General features: G+C 42.9%; 1 protein-coding gene across 2 annotated transcripts in view; it reads right to left on the reverse strand.

Annotated features, from left to right (window-relative positions):
• Positions 1-20,704, reverse strand: part of LOC118394497 (CMP-N-acetylneuraminate-beta-1,4-galactoside alpha-2,3-sialyltransferase-like) — an 86,781-nt gene that overhangs the window by 23,524 nt on the left and 42,553 nt on the right. For both annotated transcript variants that reach the window (XM_035787719.2, XM_035787718.2), the window contains 4 exons: positions 18,050-18,144; positions 12,956-13,019; positions 11,192-11,287; positions 9,205-9,391 (listed from right to left, as the gene is read on the reverse strand). In XM_035787719.2, the coding sequence (XP_035643612.1) occupies positions 9,205-9,391; positions 11,192-11,287; positions 12,956-13,019; positions 18,050-18,144 (442 nt within the window). The remainder of the gene's footprint in view (positions 1-9,204; positions 9,392-11,191; positions 11,288-12,955; positions 13,020-18,049; positions 18,145-20,704) is intronic.

Consider the following 20,704-nt stretch of genomic DNA (forward strand, 5'->3'; position numbering starts at 1 on the left):
TGTATGATATTTGTAAACAAAACAAAAAAGAAACGTCCTCTCACTGTCAACTGCGTTTCTTTTCAGCAAACTTAACGTGTAAATATTTGTATAAACATAACAAGATTCAACAAGACAAACTGAACAAGTTCCACAGACATGTGACTAAGATAAATGGAATAATGTGTCCTTGAACAAAGGGGGGAGGGGGTAAAAATCAAAGGTAACAGTCATTATCTGGTGTGGCCACCAGCTGCATTAAGTACTGTAGTGCATCTCCTCCTCATGTGCTGCACCAGATTTGCCAGTTCTTGCTGTGAGATGTTACCTCACTCTTCCACCAAGGAACCTGCAAGTTCCCGGACATTTCTGGGGGGGAATGGCCCTAGACCTCACCCCCCAATCCAACAGGTCCCAGACATGCTCAATGGGTTTGAGATTTGGGCTCTTCACTGGCTATGGCTGAACACTGACATTCCTGTCTTGCAGGAAATCACACACAGAACGAGCAGTATGGCTGGTGGCATTGTCAAGCTGGAGGGTCATGTCAGGATGAGAATGCAGGAAGGGTACCGCATGACGGAGGAGGATGTCTTCTCTGTAACGCACAGCGTTGAGATTGCCTGCAATACGACAAGCTCGGTCCGATGATGCTGTGACACACCGCCCCAGACCATGATGGACCCTCCACCTCCAAATCGATCCCGCTCCAGAGTACAGGCCTCGGTGTAATGTTCATTGCTTCGACGATAAACGCGAATCCGACCATCACCCCTGGTGAGACAAAACCACGACTCGTCAGTGAAGAGCACTTTTGCCAGTCCTGTCTGGTCCTGCGACAATGGGTTTGTGCCCATAGGCGACGTTGTTGCCGGTGATGTCTGGTGAAGACCTGCCTTACAACAGGCCTACAAGCCCTCAGTCCAGCCTCTCAGCCTATTGCAGACAGTCTGAGCACTGATGGAGAGATTGTGCATTCCTGGTGTAACTCAGGCAGTTGTTGCCATCCTGTACCTGTCCCGTAGGTGTGATGTTCGGATGTACCGATCCTGTGCAGGTGTTGTTACACGTGGTATGCCACTGCGAGGACGATCAACTGTCCGTCCTGTCTCCCTGTAGCGCTGTCTTAGGCGTCTCATTGCAATTTATTGCCCTGGTCACATCTGCAGTCCTCATGCCTCCTTGCAGCATGCATAAGACACATTCACACAGATGAGCAGGACCCTGGGCATCTTACTTTTGGTGTTTTTCAGAGTCAGTAGAAAGACCTCTTTAGTGTCCTAAGTTCTCATAACTGTGATCTTAATTGCCTACCGTCTGTAAGCCGTTAAGTGTTCTAACGAATGTTCCACAGGTGCATGTTCATTAATTGTTTATGGTTCATTGAACAAGCATGGGAAACAGTGTTTAAACCATTTACAATGAAGATCTGTAAAGTTATTTGGATTTTTACGAATTATCTTTGATTAATTATCTTTGTCCTGAAAAAGGGACATTTCTTTTTTTGCTGAGTTTAGTAATATTAATCAAATCTCAGAAAGACGTTTGCATTGCTAGTTATAGCCTGATGATTATATAACCCATCAATTTAGCCAGGTGTCTACGTGATTACGGCCATCTATTGTATTTCATGAACATGTGAACAGGTATAGACAGTAGAGAATCATCCACTTAGCTAGATGTGGCTTGTGGGTGGTTAGAGCCGCTCTTTCACATGACCCATCAATTTAGACAAGCGTGTCTGGGTAAGCCTAGTCTAATAATGCTAAAATATATGTATCTATAATTTGTCTTTCAGCAATAGCAGAACACACCCGACTCTCCTCCCCCAGTCATACAAGGAGAACAGTCTAATGCATCCCATCAAAAAGAGAGCCGGACCAAGCAAGCATAGGTTACACCTGAAGCATGAAGACTTGCAGCAAGTTGTGAACTTCATCAATAATTGTGCAGAGGATAACGCAATAGTAGTACCAGGACGCCACCCGGGACAAAAAGTTTGGTGGAAAGCTGCTGCCATCTCATGTGACAAACGCAGCGGTGTGGTTTCTCTATAAGGAATCGATGACAACACTTGGTATGTAAAGCATAAACATTTTGATTATTTAATTGACCACCAACATGATTTACATAACTTTTATTGAGCTGACATTATTTTGTAAAGTGTATTTTTACCTGGAGTTTTTCCTTATTGTAGACTACTTTCAGCCCTTTTAGTCTTAATCTTCGGTTGTTTACTACACTACCTTACTCTGTTTAGCACATGGCTTCACATGTGAATCCTTAAAGAGATGGGTGGGGCTAAGGCTTAAGAGGGTGTGAACAATGAAGTGTAAAAACTGAACTAAAACATTTCTCAAAAGTGGGATTACAAGTTTATCAACTTTCCAAGCAGCATTACTTTCCCATTGTTCCTCCAATTGCAGCATGTGATATACCATGTTGAAGATGTGATTTTTTTTCCAGTGTCAAAAAAAGCATTTCAAATTTTGGAACATAAGACCGAAAAGAGATGGGGCTCGTAAAAATATAATTAAAAACTCCTAATAGTTGCCGCAGGTGCTTCGCAGGGTGGACATAAACACAATATAACAAAGTGCATTCCCTCCATAGATGTGTAATTGACGATAAGCCACTCATGTTATGTTTTTATTCTCAATGGGATGAAGGCGGCCCCAGAATAGAACACCCTGGAGATGTCTAGCCTATATGGCGTCCTGTTTGCATTTCAGTTCATAAATAGCAGGAACACTGTTAAAGTGAAATTAGACGTTTTTTATACAGTACGTATTCTAGTATTCTAACTCATTGCTTGACATATAGAATGAGAGGGAGGGAAGGAAGGAGGAAAGGCAAAAGGAAGAAAGGGAGAGAGGGGCAAGCAAGTGAGAGCGTTCACATCTGCAGGCCATACGCAGATGGTCATAAGGCCCCCCTATGCAAATGAAAACAAACACTCTTCACCCTGCACCCAGCCACAAGCAGCCAGCCGAGACAGTCAGTCCAAGTTGGACAGGGTAACAGCAAACCAGAGAGAAGCAGGGAGAGGGACGCTGCCTCCCTGTCCAAAAACAACCCCCATACCCCGTCCCAGTAGCCCTACTCCTTGGGTGTTCTGAATGTCTGGAGGGCCCAGCTACACCGTAGGTGTACTGTAAGCGATAGGTGTTGGGCTTCCAATGGGCTTCTTTTTTTTTAAACCTTTATTTAACTAGGCAAGTCAGATAAGAACAAATTCTTAGTTTCAATGACGGCCTAGGAAGTGGGATAACTGCCTTGTTCAGGGGCAGAACAACAGATTTTTACCTTGTCAGCTTTGGGGATTCGATCTTGCAACCTTTCGGTTACAAGTCCAACGCTCTAACCACTAGAATACCTGTCGCCCCAACGGGCTCAGGAGCGCTTCCAAAGAAGCAATTAAACTGGCCTTCTTAAGACTAGTTGAGTATCTGGAGCATCAGCATTTGTGGGTTCAATTACAGGCTCAAAATGGCCAGAAACAAGTACCTTTCTTCTGAAACTCGCCAGTCTATTCTTGTTCTGAGAAATGAAGGCTATTCCATGCAAGAAATTGTCAAGAAACTGAAGAACTGGTACAACACTGTACTACTCCCTTCACAGAACAGTGCAAACCACACAAAGGGGGAGCCAACTCCATTTAATGCCCAAGATTTCAGAGTGAGATGTTCAACGAGCAAGTGTCCAAACACTTTTTTATGTAGTGTTTAACACCTTTCATTTTAATTAATTCACTTTACTCAATTTTTTACTGCAACGTCAAACTTCCTGACTTCTCATGGGACGTGTCTAAATAACAGTTCACTGAATAACATCTTTGCAAATTATTATGGCATTTCAACCTTTAATGTCTTTTAGTAACAAGGTTTCAGTCAGTTACTCATCCAAACACTTCCGCCATGAGAAAGGGGAAGGGGACTGCCATGACAGGGGAGTCACTTTAATTAGCACCTTTAATTAATTAGCACCTCCCACCCACCTTAAAGAAGCAACGAGAAACCTTCCCTTTCAAAGCTGGTGAGAGATAGGCATCATGAAAGCGCCTCGCATTCCTTTCACCTGTCAGCGGCCATGCCACACAAAGGATATCAAAGCTCCCACAGCGCAACTGTTCAAAGTTAAATATAAAGGGAGGAGGGGGCTGTGTGTAAGGATCAGTATACCAGGAGTCCAAAAACATGATATTTCTAAAGCTCGTGGTCTTTGTACAGTTGCTCATGCTCTGGTATTAGAGGTGAAAATGCGAGGGGTTAAAAACATGACAGCACAATGAAGCTTGCTAGCCGCAGTCCCTGAAGACATAACGTGTGTGTGTGTGTGTGTGTGTGTATATGTGTGTGTGTGTGTGTGTGTGTGTGTATATGTATGTATGTATGTATGTATGTATGTGTGTGTGTATATGTGTGTGTGTACATGTGTATGTATGTGTGTGTGTATATGTGTGTGTGTACATGTGTATGTATGTGTGTACATGTGTATGTATGTGTGTACATGTGTATGTATGTGTGTGTACATGTGTATGTATGTGTGTACATGTGTATGTATGTGTGTGTGTGTGTACATGTGTATGTATGTGTGTGTGTGTGTGTGTATGTATGTATGTATGTATGTATGTATGTATGTATGTATGTATGTATGTATGTATGCATTTCCACAGCAATAGTTTAGGCCACTTATGATGCAGTTACTTCGGTAGCAATGAAGCTACGCTTATAGCCAGTCAACAGGATTTACTTGTCTTCTGATGAGGGTTTCCAAAATTACTAAAAAGCAGATATAGTTAAATAGTTTCCAGTCAACAGATATGACTGTCTACACTGTTACCATGGTAACTGGTTGTTTACTGAGAATATCATGTTAAGCATCTTCATGACTCAATTCCCCCAAATCACCCATACTGTCTCTACTCAGGTTAATTTAACGTAAATACTTGATGTTAGTTGAATGTCTGGTTGAACATTAAATGTCATTCCTTTTTATTTACCCGTCAAAGAAAAAACATCCAAAGTTAAACAAGCTGAGAAACTGGTTGCGGCAATAACTGGAATGTGTGTGCGCATGCGCGCGTGTGTAAAATACTAATCCATCTCTAGGAGCAAACAGAGAATCTAGGATCATTTTTCATCAGCAGGAATTCACAATGATGGGCCTCATTTGTCAAGTGACAAAACACTTAAAAAGACAATTCAAACGTCGATACACTTACTACATACGAACGTATTGAAGTGGACTCGCTGGAAACACGGTGTACAACTGCGGCTGTCCCGGTCTGTGTGTGTCAGTAGAATAAAAGTAAACGTTACAAGTAAAACATCTCAGCAGTCAGCACCAATTTAAAACATTTCAATACAGTCGCTAAAAATACTTTACAAAGTATTCACTTAAAAGCAAATTATCTTGGGTAACTAGTGTAATATTGTTATGTCTACCTTCTTGCCCTTTGTGCCGTTGTCTGTGCCCAATAATGTGTGTACCATGTTTTGTGCTGCTACCATATGGTGTTGCTACCATGCTATGTTGTTGTCTTAAGTCTCTCGCTGTGGTGTGTGTTTTGTCCTATATTTTTAAATCGCAACCCCTGTCCCCGCAGGAGGCCTTTTGCCTTTTGGTAGGCTGTCATTGTAAATAAGAATCTGTTCTTAACCTGTTAAGCCTACCCCATACTTTTTCGAACATTCTGTTAAATATCGCGCAACATTTCAACGTCCTGCTACTCATGCCAGGAATATAGTATATGCATATGATTAGTATGTGTGGATGGAAAACACTGACGTTTCTAAAACTGGTTAAACTGGTTAAATCACGGCTGTGACTATAACATAACGTGTGTTTCATCGAAAAGCGGAAGAAAAACTGATCACCAAAATCTGGAAAATATATGCGGCACTTGCATGTATTGTCTATTGGAAAGCAAATTACATGGGGCTGAGATTGCAAGTCCTACAGCTTCAAATCAAATCAAATTTTATTTGTCACATACACATGGTTAGCAGATGTTAATGCGAGTGTAGCGAAATGCTTGTGCTTCTTGTTCCGACAATGCAGTGATAACCAACAAGTAATCTAACTAACAATAAGGGGATAAAGAATATGTACATAAGGATATATGAATGAGTGATGGTACAGGGCAGCATACAGTAGATGGTATTGAGTACAGTATATACATATGAGATGAGTATGTCGACAAAGTAAACAAAGTGGCATAGTTAAAGTGGCTAGTGATACATGTATTACATAAGGATGCAGTCGATGATATAGAGTACAGTATATACGTATGCATATGAGATGAATAATATATGGTAAGTAACATTATATAAGGTAGCATTGTTTAAAGTGGCTAGTGATATATTTACATCATTTCCCATCAATTCCCATTATTAAAGTGGCTGGAGTTGGGTCAGTGTCAATGACAGTGTGTTGGCAGCAGCCACTCAATGTTAGTGGTGGCTGTTTAACAGTCTGATGGCCTTGAGATAGCTGTTTTTCAGTCTCTCGGTCCCAGCTTTGATGCACCTGTACTGACCTCGCCTTCTGGATGATAGCGGGGTGAACAGGCAGTGGCTCGGGTGGTTGATGTCCTTGATGATCTTTATGGCCTTCCTGTAACATCGGGTGGTGTAGGTGTCCTGGAGGGCAGGTAGTTTGCCCCCTGTGATGCGTTGTGCAGACCTCACCACCCCTCTGGAGAGCCTTACGGTTGAGGGCGGAGCAGTTGCCGTACCAGGCGGTGATACAGCCCGCCAGGATGCTCTCGATTGTGCATCTGTAGAAGTTTGTGAGTGCTTTTGGTGACAAGCCAAATTTCTTCAGCCTCCTGAGGTCGAAGAGGCGCCGCTGCGCCTTCTTCACGACGCTGTCAGTGTGAGTGGACCAATTCAGTTTGTCTGTGATGTGTATGCCGAGGAACTTAAAACTTGCTACCCTCTCCACAGAGGATGTCGCCAGTCTTGTCAATTGCCTGGGCTTTGTTTCTTGGTCAAACGAGTAAGAGAGAGCCCATTCCTTCCGGTCTCAGACAGGATGTTTTGGATGAGAAATTTCCGACCATGATTTGAAGACGTGGAGCTATTGAATACACATCGCCCCGTGATCAATTTGATAGATTATTAACGTTTACTAATACCTAAAGTTGGATTACAAAAGTATTTAAGTGTTTTGTGAAAGTTTATCGTAGACTTTTTTAATTTTAAAAAATGACATTGCGTTTTAAAACACAGTTTTTTCCTTGATCACACACTTTTCATAGATCGATATTTAGGGTATATATGGACCGATTTTAATCGATTTAATCGAAAAAAAAGACCCAATAGTGATGTTTATGGGACATCTAGGAGTGCCAACAAAGAAGATCGTCAAAGGTAATGAATGTTTTATATTTTATTTCTGCGTTTTGTGTAGTGCCGGCTATGCTAATTATTTTGTTTACGTCCCCTTCAGGTATTTCGGGGTGTTGCATGCTATCAGATAATAGCTTCTCATGCTTTCGCCGAAAAGCATTTTAAAAATTTGACTTGTTGGCTGGATTCACAACGAGTGTAGCTTTAATCCAGTACCCTGCATGTGTGTTTTAATGAACGTTTGAGTTTTAACGAGTGCTATTAGCATTTAGCGTAGCGCATTTGCACTTCCAGATGGCTAGATGCGACGCCTGCGTGTCGGGTGGACGTAAGAGGTTCTTAACTGACTTGCTTAATTAAATAAATAAAATAATGCCTTGAGTTGATCTCAGAGCCCTATTATGGTTGTCAGTGATTTTCGCAGTTTCAATAAAAAAGTCCAGCTTCTAAAATTCAGACATTTGCGTAGTTAATTACAATGAGCTCCATGGGGCAAAGTCAAACCAAAATAGTGAGTTGGTGTGACTATGAGTTCAGTGAAATAGTGAGTTGGTGTGACTATGAGTTCAGTGCATGCGCGCCATCACAGCTAAAACGCTGTCATGGAAAAGAGCCGGTACTTTTGAACAGCAATTTACTTCATGAGAAAAATGATTCCTTCCCCTGCAGATCAAAGGCTGATCTGTCAGAAGCCAGAGGCCAGATCAATTATCTCCGTCCGCCATTTCCACTGTCCCGCTACTTACCAGCTGATTAGTCCAGACAAATCTGCCCAATTCGAAAGGCTAAGGGGCTATCAAGCAGCCAACTATTTCTCTCTTTCTCACTTACTAGTACCCCCGCTCACTCTAACCCTTATTTTACCCCCTCTTCTCTCCCTCCTCCTAACCCCTCTCTCACTCCCTTCCTCCTAACCCCTCCATCTCTCCAGAAGCTTGTATTTTGAAAGTCACTTGTATTTTGAAAGTCACACAGCTGTGCTGGATAGGAAGTCTGTTCCCAAGACGCTGGCTTGCCAGATTTGCAAGAAGAATCCCTGTAGAAAATGAGCAGGAAGCCCCCTATATGGAGAAACTCAACCCAGCCAAGATTGAAGTTCAAAGAAAGGCACCGTTTTTTGCTCCATCGGGAATGTCCTTGAATTGAGCATACCCTACCCTGACTGCGGTGGAGTGACTACAGACAAGCGAGAGTGCTTGTGCAAGCTCTTTCAGTGATAACAGATTGTGTCCTCAGAGTCATTCAAATGACTGCCATCCTTCCCGTCAGAGATAAGGAAAGACCCATTCAGTCACCCAGCCATAGATTAAGAGGCCAATTCACAGGCTGTCACTCAAACGTGGCAGTCAGTGGCTTGTCAAAAGGTCCTTAAAATGGGAAAATTGTTTTATGTCATGGCAGAATGAAAAGCTGAGAGGAACACTAACTCAGACAGTTTTTTCTATAAAACCACAATTTAAAGTGATTTCCATATTCATGATAAAATGGGAAAGCATTGTGAGAATTCACAACCACATCTATTAAATGTCACAGGACGAGCAAGTGACTGCGACAGAAGACAGTCTGTTTACGACCAAAATGGCGTGAACAAAAAAATTAACTAGTCACTCAGTGCCACAGAAAGCACTTAAACTAGCCAAAACATCCAGTGGGATTCATGCGTATGTGGTCGCCTCAATGTTATGAAGCAATGGAAGACCTAGAAAGGAGGTGGGGCTGGACAATATGCAAAAGAAATCATTATCATCTTTCAGAGCAGTGGAAATGCACACAAGCTCATAGTAACATGACCAACTAACTGTGTGTGATGGATTTCTTAGTGGTCCCAATGAGCAAAGGTAACAACAGTCAGCCTGGACTTATGCCTCACCAGCTTCTCTCTGAAGACCATCTGTCTGAGCCATTTGAAGTCCAGCGGTTTGAAGGCAGAGAAGACGAAGAGCGAGTCCTTCTCGTATCGCTCAGGCTTCTGGATGGCACCCTCGGGGTAGGTAATACGCATGGTGGTCTTGGTGCCCACATCCTTGCCGAAACCAGTCACCGGAGCCTCGTTCAACCTGCGGTTGGAGAAGAAGCGCTATGTGGGCGAATAGAGTACCACAGCATGAGTCATAATACCCATAAAACCTAGCAATCAAACAAAAATCGTTTTTCTAGAAACACTTAAAATAATGGCTGTGTTTCATGTAGGCTTACCCTGGTGTGACGTTTTGAGAACCGTGTAATTCTCTCTAGGACAACATTACTTTTATCAATATATTTGCCTGTATTTATCCCCCCAAAATTAAATGCTAATTAGCTGCTAATGTCGCTACCATAAAGAACTACAAATGCCATGATGATCTGGACGAGACTGCCAAATCAAGACAAAGGTAAGAATCTCTGGATTAACTATCTAATAGCTAAATTTAGTAATGAATAAGTCAGCTAAATTTCTTTAAATTGACAATTCTGTGAACTGTCTCTTGATAGTTTTAAATTGACACAATACCCATCAGTAAAGATGATGTGCGGGAGCTTGCTGTGATTTGTAGTCTTGAATGTTGTCTACTTTGATGCTAATTAGCATTTTAGAATCTGAGTAAATAGAGCCAAATATATTAAAGTTACCTTGTCCGAGAGATTTACAAGGTTATCAAAACATCACGCCAGGGTAAGCCTACACAAAACACAACCCTATTTTGAAATGTTTCCGAAATTCCCTATGGGAAAAATGAATGGTGGAAAAACAATTGGAACCATTCCGTTTGACCGCAGGTTTTATGGGTATTATGACAGCTCCACTGTGGGGCTCTATACATTGTGTGTTGACATCATAACAAGACTGGGGACTTGAGAATTAAGTTTCACTCCCTCTCAAATATGACTACAATTTTTGCCAATCAAAACAATAAAATGGTCATTTAGCTTCTATTTAGTTTCATTCTGATACTGGGCTTGCCAACAAATGCCCAGTATCCTTCATGGTGTACTGATAAAACAGTAGGTTTACACTCATATCAATCTAAGCCCTAACCTAAGTCAATCAACATTAACAAGCTTCAGAGTTCAGGAGGAATCGACAATAAGCAGGATATAATCACATCAAATTCAGTGTTTTTGGAATTTTAACATTTGTGCTTTTCTTATAACTAATTTCTGTCTTCTATTCAAGCGCTGATCTAATAACCAATTTCTGTGTTCACGCAAGTGACTGACTGAACAAATCCTCACTCGTCAGTATCTGCATTTTGTCAGTACTTGTTTTGAGGACGAACGATCTCGCAGTTTCAAGGTCTTAGCTTAAAGAGAAGAAGCCTTGTGGTTTTGGTCTGTCACATGTTATGAACCAGTATTAGTTGGTCACATGAATGAAACAAAATGGTAATGATTAATTAAGCGAAATCACAAATATAACTTGTATTATGTACAGCAGTCTCGTCCAGATCATCATAGCATAAGACAACTGCTGGGACTGCCCAAGCAGAGCTCCTGATTGATTGGGGCGGCAGGTAGCCTAGTGGTTAGAACATTGGGCCAGTAAACTAAAGGTTGCTGGATCGAATCCCTGAGCTGACAAGGTAAAAAATCTGTTGTTCTGGCCCTGAACAAGGCAGTTAGCCCACTGTTCCCCGGTAGGCCGTCATTGTAAATAAGAATCTGTTCTTAACTGACTTGCCTAGTTAAAAATATTAAATTAAATAAATAAATTGACATGTGGTGCTTTGGTTGGAACCTCTTCAGCGTGCTGACAAACAATGATTGTTTTAAGATTGACTTCAAGTGTCCCTGTGTAAGAATTTCAACAACAAGGACTTAATTTTTTTCTTTACCCCTGGAACTAGCATCGCGTTTCCCTTACATTAGTAAAGACTCACCTCACCACAATGTCGTAATCATCGATTCGGGAGCCCAGAGACTTATTAGCCAGGATACCACCATTGCCCACGATAATGCATCTTTTACAAATTAAACTGGAAGAGAAGAATGTCTGGCCAGTTAGAATGTTTGAAAAGAGAATGTGTGTAAGTGCTAGTATGTACAGTTGAAGTCAGAAGTTTACACACTTAGGTTGGAGTCATTAAAACTAATTTTTCAATGACTCCACAAATTTCTTGTTAACAAACTATCGTTTTGGCAAGTCTGTTGGGACATCTACTTTGTGCATGACACAAGTGATTTTTCAAACAATTGTTTACAGACAGATTGTTTCACTTATAATTCACTGTATCACAATCTCAGTGGGTCAGAAGTTTACATACACTAAGTTGACTGTGCCTTTAAACAGCTTGGAAAATTCCAGAAAATTATGTCATGGCTTAAAACGCTTCTGATAGGCTAATTGACATCATTTGAGTCAATTGGAGGTGTACCTGTGGATGTATTTCAAGGCCTACCTTCAAACTCAGTGCCTTTGCTTGACATAATGGGAAATTCAAAAGAAACCAGCAAAGACCTCAGGAAAAAAATATGTACACCTCCACAAATCTGGGAGTAATTTCCAAACGCCTTAAGGTACCACGTTCATCTGTACAAACAATAGTATGCAAGTATAGACACCATGGGACCACGCAGCCGCCATTACCGCTCAGGAAGGAGACGAGTTCTGTCTCCTAGAGATGAACGTACTTCGGTGCGAAAAGTGCAAATAATCCCAGAACAGCAGCAAAGGACCTTCTGAAGATGCTACGGAGGAAACAGGTACAAAAGTATCTATATCCACAGTAAAACGAGTCCTATAATCGACATAACCTGAAAGGCTGCTCAGCAAGGAAGAAGCCAATGCTCAAAAACCGGCATAAAAAAAGCCAGACTACGGTTTGCAACTGCACATGGGGACAAAAATAGAACTGTTTGCCCATAATGACCATCGTTATTTTTGGAGGAAAAAGGGGGGTGCTTGCAAGCCGAAGAACACCATCCCAACCGTGAAGCACAGGGGTGGCAGCATCATGTTGTGGGGGTGCTTTGCTGCAGGAGGGACTAGTGCACTTCACAAAATAGATGGCATCATGAGGTAAGAAAATTATGTGGATATATTGAAGCAACATCCTAAGACATCAGTCAGGAAGTTAAAGGTTGGTCACAAATGGGTCTTCCACATGGACAATGACCCCCAGCATATGTCCAAAGTTGTGGCAAAATGGCTTAAGGACAACAAAGTCAAGGTATTGGAGTGGCCATCACAAAGCCCTGACCTCAATCCTATAGAACATTTTTGGGCAGAACTGAAAATGCGTGTGCAAGCAAGGAGGCCGACAAACCTGACTCAGTTACACCAGCTCTGTCAGGAGGAATGGACCAACATTGGACCTACCCGAGATGTTTGACCCAAGTTAAACAATTTAAAGGCAATGCTACCAAATTGAGCGTATGCAAACTTCTGACCCACTGGGAATGTGATGAAAGAAATAAAAGCTGAAATAAAATCACTTTACTATTATTCTGACATTTCACATTCTTAAAATAAAGTGGTGATCCTAACTGACCAAAGACAGGGAATGTTTACTAGGATTAAATGTCAGGAATGGTGAAAAACTGAGTTTAAATGTATTTGGCTAAGGTGTACGGCTAAGGTGTAAACTTCCGACTTCAACACTTTGCGTTTGTGTGCGAGTGTACTTCGTTCCTGTGGTAATTACCTGTCAACGTCTTGACCCAGCCCATAGTTCTTTGTGGCAGTTAGAATAATGTCTATGATTGTTTCTAAAAATAAAATAAAAAGAGTTTAGATATCAACTACAATGAATTATTATTGCTAGTTCAGACAAAAATAATAAAAGGATTAATAGCTCCTCTTCAATAAACAATTGTCGAGAACTTCAACTCCCAGAAAATGCTGTAGCAGGCTAGGTGGTCCTTGGGAGAGTTGGAGGTCTGGAGAAGAGAACATCCCCCACATTTATTCAATTACAGATAAGGATAAGCCACAGGCCAGGTGACTAACGTTGTAAAATACATATATCAGAAGTCTTCCGTTGTAAGACATATTGGTCTTCGCCCCCACAGCCCGCTAGCACCTCTTGGCTCTTTGCTTCTCATATGAGTCATAGATCTACCATGGCCAGATTATTGGGAGACCTACACTACTGGTCAAATGTTTTAGAATACCTACTCATTCATGGTGTTTTCTTAATTTTTTATTATTTTCTAATAAATGTGAAGACATCAAAACTATAAAATATATAGGATCATGTAGTAACTAAAAAAAAGTGTTAAACAAGTCAAAATACATTTTATATATTTGAGATTCTTCAAAGTAGCCATTCTTTGACTTGATGACAGCTTTGCACACTCTTGGAATTGTCTCAACCAGCTTCATGAGCTATGATAAACCTGGCTCTCATGAGAACCGCCTCCAACTCAATCATCAAGTTTGCACACGACACAACAGTAGTAGGCTTGATAACCAACGATGACGAGACAGTTTACAGGGAGGAGGTGAGGGATCTGGGAGTATGGTGCCTGGAAAATAACCGCTAACTCAACATCAACAAAACAAAGGAGATGATCGTGGACTTCAGGAAACATCAGAGGGTGCACCCCCCTATATACAGGACTGCAGTGGAGAAGGTGGAAAGCTTCAAGTTCCGTACACATCACTGACAAACTGAAATGGACCACCCACAGTGTGGTGAAGAAGGTGCAACAGAGCCTCTTCAACCTCAGGAGGCTAAAGAAATGTGGGTATCACCTAAAACCCTTTACAGATGCACAATTGAAAGCACCCTGTCGGCTGTATCACCGCCCGGTGCAACCGCAAGGCTCTCCAGAGGGTGGTGTCGTCTGCCCAACGCATTACCGGGGGCAAACTACCCGCCCTCCAGGACATCTACAACACCCGATGTCACAGGAAGGCCAAAAAGATCATCAAGGACGTCAACCACCCGAGCCACTGCCTGTTCACCCCACTATCATCCAGAAGGAGAGGTCAGGTGCATCAAAGCTGGGACCGAGAGACTGAAAAACAGCTTCTATCTCAAGGCCATCAGAATGTTACACAGCCATCACTAGCACATTAGAGACGACCTATAGGCATAGACCAGAGATCACTGGCCACTGTAAGGAATGGGACACTAGTCACTTTAATAATGTTTACATATCTGGCATTACTCATGTCATATGTATATCCAGTATTCTATACTATTCTACGTTATCTTAACCACTTAATGTTTACATATCTGGCATTACTCATCAAGGCAAAGGGTGGCTATTTGAAGAATCTCAAATGTATTTTGATTTGTTTAACACTTTGTTACTACATGATTCCATATGTGTTATTTTATAGTGTTGATCTCTTCACTATTATTCTACAATGTAGAAAATAAAAACTCTTGAATGAGTAGGTGTTTTAAAACTTTATACCGGTAGTGTATATCTTTTGTCCAAAAAAGTAATATTTGAAAGTATCACTTATGACCAAAAGTATGTGGAGACCTGCTCGTTAAACAGCTCATTCCAAAATCATGGGCATTAATATGGAGTGGATCCCCCATTTACTGCTGTAACAGCCTCCACTCTTCTGGGAAGGCTTTCCACTCGATGTTGGAACATTGCTACGGGGACTTGCTTCCATTCAACCACAAGAGCATTAATGAGGTCGGCACATGTCTCATTCGGCGTTCCAATTCATCCCAAAGGTGTTCGGTGGGGATGAAGTCATTGTTCTGTGCAGGCCAGTCAAGTTCTTCAACACTGATCTTAACAAACTATTTCTGTAAAGACCTCACTTGGTGCACGGGGGCATTGCCATGCTGAAACAGGAAAGGGCCATCCCCAAACTGTTGCAAGCACAGAATTGTCTAGAATATCATTGTATGCTGCAGCATTAAGATTTCCCTCTACATACTTTTGTATATATAGTGTATAATCACATTTAAGCATCTACATGGGTCTCTTGCAAGAGTAATGCAGCAGGCTTACATCTTTATCCCTCTAATGATTAAAAAGCAGAAAAAGAGCAGCGGCCCATTGTTTGGACAAGGTGTCGATGTCCGGCATCAAGCATCACCTCGGGTAGCAAAAACAAAGGACCAGACCACACTCGACTCGAGGGGGTGCGAAATCGCAGAAGGGAAGTTTTCTTCAAGGGGGGAGACATGACTGCTAATTGTTATTAGCGACTAGGATAAACACTTCAGCCAAGTATGTCTGGGCAGCAGCTCAGACAAAACCATCGCCTTGACGTACACGGTTCTGCCGATGAAAATCTTCAGCTGAAATATGGAAGAGGGACTGGAGGTCTCTGATAATTATGCTACAGCATGCAGCTATAGAGCAGAGTAGACAAAAGGTAAAGGGAAACACTGGAGACTGGTCAGTCTAACATTAATACATCGTCAATGCTTATGAATCACTTGGGATTGGCAAAGAGCATAATTGTATACAGGTCAGAAATATCTCAACTTTATCAAACTATCTATTCTAGGTGCATTGTGGTCTGGTCAGTTGGTATAGGCCAGCGGTCCCCGGCCCGGTGATTGGGAAAGCCTGGTCTAGGCCAGCGGTCCCCGGCCCGGTGATTGGGAAAGCCTGGTCTAGGCCAGCGGTCCCCGGCCCGGTGATTGGGAAAGCCTGGTCTAGGCCAGCGGTCCCCGGCCCGGTGATTGGGAAAGCCTGGTCTAGGCCAGCGGTCCCCGGCCCGGTGATTGGGAAAGCCTGGTCTAGGCCAGCGGTCCCCGGCCCGGTGATTGGGAAAGCCTGGTCTAGGCCAGCGGTCCCCGGCCCGGTGATTGGGAAAGCCTGGTCTAGGCCAGCGGTCCCCGGCCCGGTGATTGGGAAAGCCTGGTCTAGGCCAGCGGTCCCCGGCCCGGTGATTGGGAAAGCCTGGTCTAGGCCAGCGGTCCCCGGCCCGGTGATTGGGAAAGCCTGGTCTAGGCAATCCAAAAGCTTAGCTCCGATGCACATGGGGATATCCTTGGTTTGTCTATTTAACAGTCAGAGGCTTAGACATGACTAGCTAAAGTCAAGGGGTACAAAAAGGAGAACAATTCAAATGGACTTTGAATGGGAAGGCATCTTAAACAATGGGTGACTCTGTAGCAATAATTGAGCTATTCCCTTTATGCAAATAAATGTATACTTAAATGTATATAAATAATATTTTAACATAATAGTTACATTTTAAAATAATCAGGTCTAGGTTTTATTTGACCATATTATCCTGAATGAACTAGCCCCATCCAAAAGATGTCATGAGCCATGTTAATGTAACATGGCAGGGAAACAAAAAAGCTAAACAAATGAATAATTAATCGGGCGTTGGGGGAGGGCATGAAATAGGGGTACCTGAAATGTGGGGGTCTTGAAATTGGGGTCCCTGGGGGGGGGGTTAGGAATCCCTTGCTTTAGGTGGTAAAAAAGGTCCCTTTAAGAAAATGCTCCCCATGCTGGCTTATAGCATGATGGAGGGGCTTTCACCTGCATAAAGTCTAGCGAACAAGACTGTTTCAGGTAAACCTCCGTGGCAGCTTGGCAGCAAAAAAAGCTCAAATAAAATGTTTATTTTCATGCTTAACATTTTGTAGGGATTCTAATTTGGAATCCTTTGGAGTGCTATTCAAGATCCACACGTATTCTCTCCATACAAAGACAAGGGAAACAGTACTGCAGTCACCATCCGTGGAGAAAACAGAAACCAGGTGCACACAAGGTGCTTGCCTTTGAAAACCAGCATGTGAGAGTGGGCAGAGGGCCCTTGCCAGAGCACATAGGTAACATTCAGTGTACCTTTACGCTCACTTCGTTCATAAGTATTGGAAAATATGCGAGAGGATGCACTCAGGCCACACCCTTTTTACCTCATCTTCCCAATTCGGATGTGCTGAAGTTTGATTCATGAAATGCATAGATTGTCAGTCTTTTGGCAGTCAGTGAGCTACCTAACCCCGTATTGAGACATGACTACTTCACAGTCGAGGAAAGAACGGTAGGTAGCCTAGCAGTTCAAATCAAATCAAATTGTATTTGTCACATACACATGGTTAGCAGATGTTAATGCGAGTGCAGCGAAATGCTTGTGGTTAAGAGTGTCGGGCAAGAAACCGGAAGGATGTTGGTTCGAATCCCCGAGCCAACTTGCTGAAACATCTGTCAATGTGCCCTTGAGCAAGGCACTTAACCCTAATTGCTCCTGTATGTCACACTGGATAAGAGCGTCTGATAATAATAATTTATGTTAAGTCGCTTTATAGTTTAATGCATTTTGCCATACATTTAGAATGGGTGTTGAAGTTGGAAAATGCCATAGAAGTTTGTAGAAGTTCAGAGAAATTGAAAAGTGCTGTCTCTATCCAGATGTTGCCATAGCAAGAAATGTCCTGTAGTATTCATGCATCCCATTCTCACCCTCTACCCTGCCCCCCACCCCAGGTAATGGCACGGTCAGAGGCAGTGTGTAGAGACATCAGAGAGCATGACAGGAGCAGAATTAGACCAAGTATGCCAGGAGGGCTGTTCTGCCAGCTCTATCACCAAGAGTAAAGATGTGCTAACTGACGCGTGGTGATAAGGATGGTAGAGCCCTGGCACCCTCTTCTCTTTATCTTACCTATCCAGCTCAAACCACCATCCATACGCAGTTCCAAAACCACAATGACAAGTTAATGACACATCCATTGACATCAATGAGATACATGGATGGGGGCATAGTGATTTACAGGAGAAATTAGGGTTAAGTGCGTTGCTCAAGGGGGCATAGTCCAATTTGTGCACATTAGACACGCAATGTGTCTTACCTTGTGTTTTGAATCCAAATGGAGGTAAGTAACTGCTGACTTTGGCCAGACGCTTGAAGTTCCGGTCAAGAAACATGGGAGCTGGCTTCATGAACCTGTGAGAACAGCAGAGAGAAGAACGGGAGAGATTATATTTTAGAGGATTTGTCTGTTCAACCATGTGAAGGTCCAGGAGGACTAAAGTTAAACAAAATAGGCCTACTTTTGAGTTGTGTTGACTTAGTTGCACCCTCTCATTTCCAGATGCATAGTTCAAAAGCCAGCCAAACCCTTGTCTTATTCCAGATAACGTGCTGTGAGAGGTCCACCACAGATAACGTGCCGTGTTAATCAAGTTAGATTGACACTCGTCAATGAGCAATGGAGTTAACCTGAACGCCCATGCAGGGGTGAGTGAGTGAGGGATCAAGCAGAGAACATGTGTCTGGGGGTACACCAATGTCTCGCAGGACACTAGTTTTTTTCTAAAAGCGTTTCTTCTCTTGTTCTCCCCGAGAAGGAAGTGGCCCCCACTCATCTCTGCCGTGACCCCTAGGGCTCTGGTGTGAATGTCCTGCCAGGAGTTAAAGACACTAGACCGTAAGAGGAGACGCTTGTTCCACTCATCAATCTAACAACGTCATCCCACTTTTCCGCTTCGCCCCGTTCCCCAAACCAATCCTGCACACACAGAGCAAAACGGTCTGGCTCAAGGGAGAAAAAGACACAACACAGGGGAGAAAGAGAACAAGCCTCCTGCATGTACCCTCATTGACAAAGTTTTTTTCCCAGGAAAAGGTCTAAATCATTCTTGACGCATAGTTTGGGTATACGTGTCCTGACGATGTATTGATGTCAGTGTTTTTCTGTCCCAGATGATTTGGGGCCTGGCTGTTTCGAGGAAGGGGCCGTTTTACTCAAGAGGGCAGTGTTGATTGGTAATCTGTGCAGAAACAGTTGGCGCACTAGAAAAGTATTCCGACACCAACTTAGTTAGTTACAGGTATACAGACGGGTTTGATGTACAGAAACAAAGCAAACAACAAAAATCATCCTTTGAAGATTTTAAAACATTTTTAGGCTCCAGGAAAATGTGCCATGACATTACAAACCCACTTCCCCTGCCCTCGGAGGCTTCAAATAAAACTAATGGCATTTGGCATACTCAAAGAAGCTGTGACTGTTAAGGGTACACGGCACATTTAAGCATTTCCACCCCCGGCCCCTGGCTGTGACGACCCCCTTTGATAAAGCCCTCCTCTCAAATCAGAAGTAGCCACTTCCCCCAGTCAGGCCCCTCAGACCTGGGCTGTACGTGCTGCTTCTGGAAGTGTGGCCGGACGATGGATGTCTGTTTTTATGACCTGCTGTCTCGCTGGGGAGAGCACAGGGGTTGTCGTTTAACAAGCCTGCAGCTCCAATGCTCCACTTTTACAGCTCACAGTGAAGGTTTTCACAACAAGCTCGCAGACTGGTATTTAAACAGAGGGGGATAACAAGGACATTACTGGTCCTAGGATGGTTCATGTCAGACACTATTCTTGCGGAGAAGTTATTTGTATGATTAGTAGCTTTTTTTTAAAAGTGAGTTTGGTAAAATGTTGATTACATTTTGGTGATTCTAGTCCGAAAATGTTGAATGAAATGCATTATTAATTACATGATAAACCCATTTGAAGTACTTACCTTCCTAATAAGAACAATTCATTTGGCATCACATGAAACCTTAACACGCCATAAGAGATCCTAATTATATGTCTATACAACACCGGTAGCTTCTCAGTTTAAACTGACAATAACAAGACATTCTCTACAACTCACAGGTCCGGGGCGCAAACCACAACATGTCCTCCACATCTGAAGGAGGAACTCAGTGGCTTAACTAACCCCTAGTGGGGCTGTGTTTACAGCCATGGGCCATTTTAACCAACCTCTAGTTATAGCTGCCCACAGTTTAGTAATTTAGCAAACACTCTTATCCCGAGTGATTTACAGAAGCAATTAGGGTTAAGTGCCTTGCTCAAGAGCACATTGACATATTTTTCACCTAGTCTGCTAGGGGATTTGAACCCGCAACATTTAGTTTTCTGCCCTAATGATCTTAACCGCTAGGCTACCTGCCGCCAGTTAAGTGCGACAAGTCAAGCGGAAGATGGCTAACACCAAAGGAATCCGAGTCCGCTATCAGATTACCAGACTTCACTTCCTACTAAGCGTGTCTGAAATCAATGGCCAAACATGTTTAACAAGAAGAGACTCTTTTCAACTTCCCAAAATGTGACACTTCCCCCAAACTCCTTAATTGCACTTGAGGCACAAGTTGTACCAGTGTCAGAAGGGAGAAATAAGAAAAAAAAAAGTCAGTCATGTCTGACTCCATCTCTCTCGAGCTCTCTCCTCACCTCACCTGACAGAGAAGTAGACCCTTGCCAAAACAAACCGCAATTCATCAACATGTGGCAACAGGGGTCCAGCCGCGGTATAAATAACTGGGACGGTCAAGAGTCTCCTCGTCCATGGACAGACAGGGATCTGGTCTGCTTGTCTTAAAGAGAGAGGGCTCCCAAAACGTGAGGCCAGGGCACATTGTGCTCATTTCCTCTCACTGGGGGCCATATTTTCATAACCGCTCCGCTCAAGTTCACCGCCAACACTTGATTTAGGGCTCCAATACAA

Source organism: Oncorhynchus keta, chromosome 15 (genome assembly GCF_023373465.1).
Source record: "Oncorhynchus keta strain PuntledgeMale-10-30-2019 chromosome 15, Oket_V2, whole genome shotgun sequence".
NCBI classification, from domain to species: Eukaryota; Metazoa; Chordata; class Actinopteri; order Salmoniformes; family Salmonidae; genus Oncorhynchus; species Oncorhynchus keta.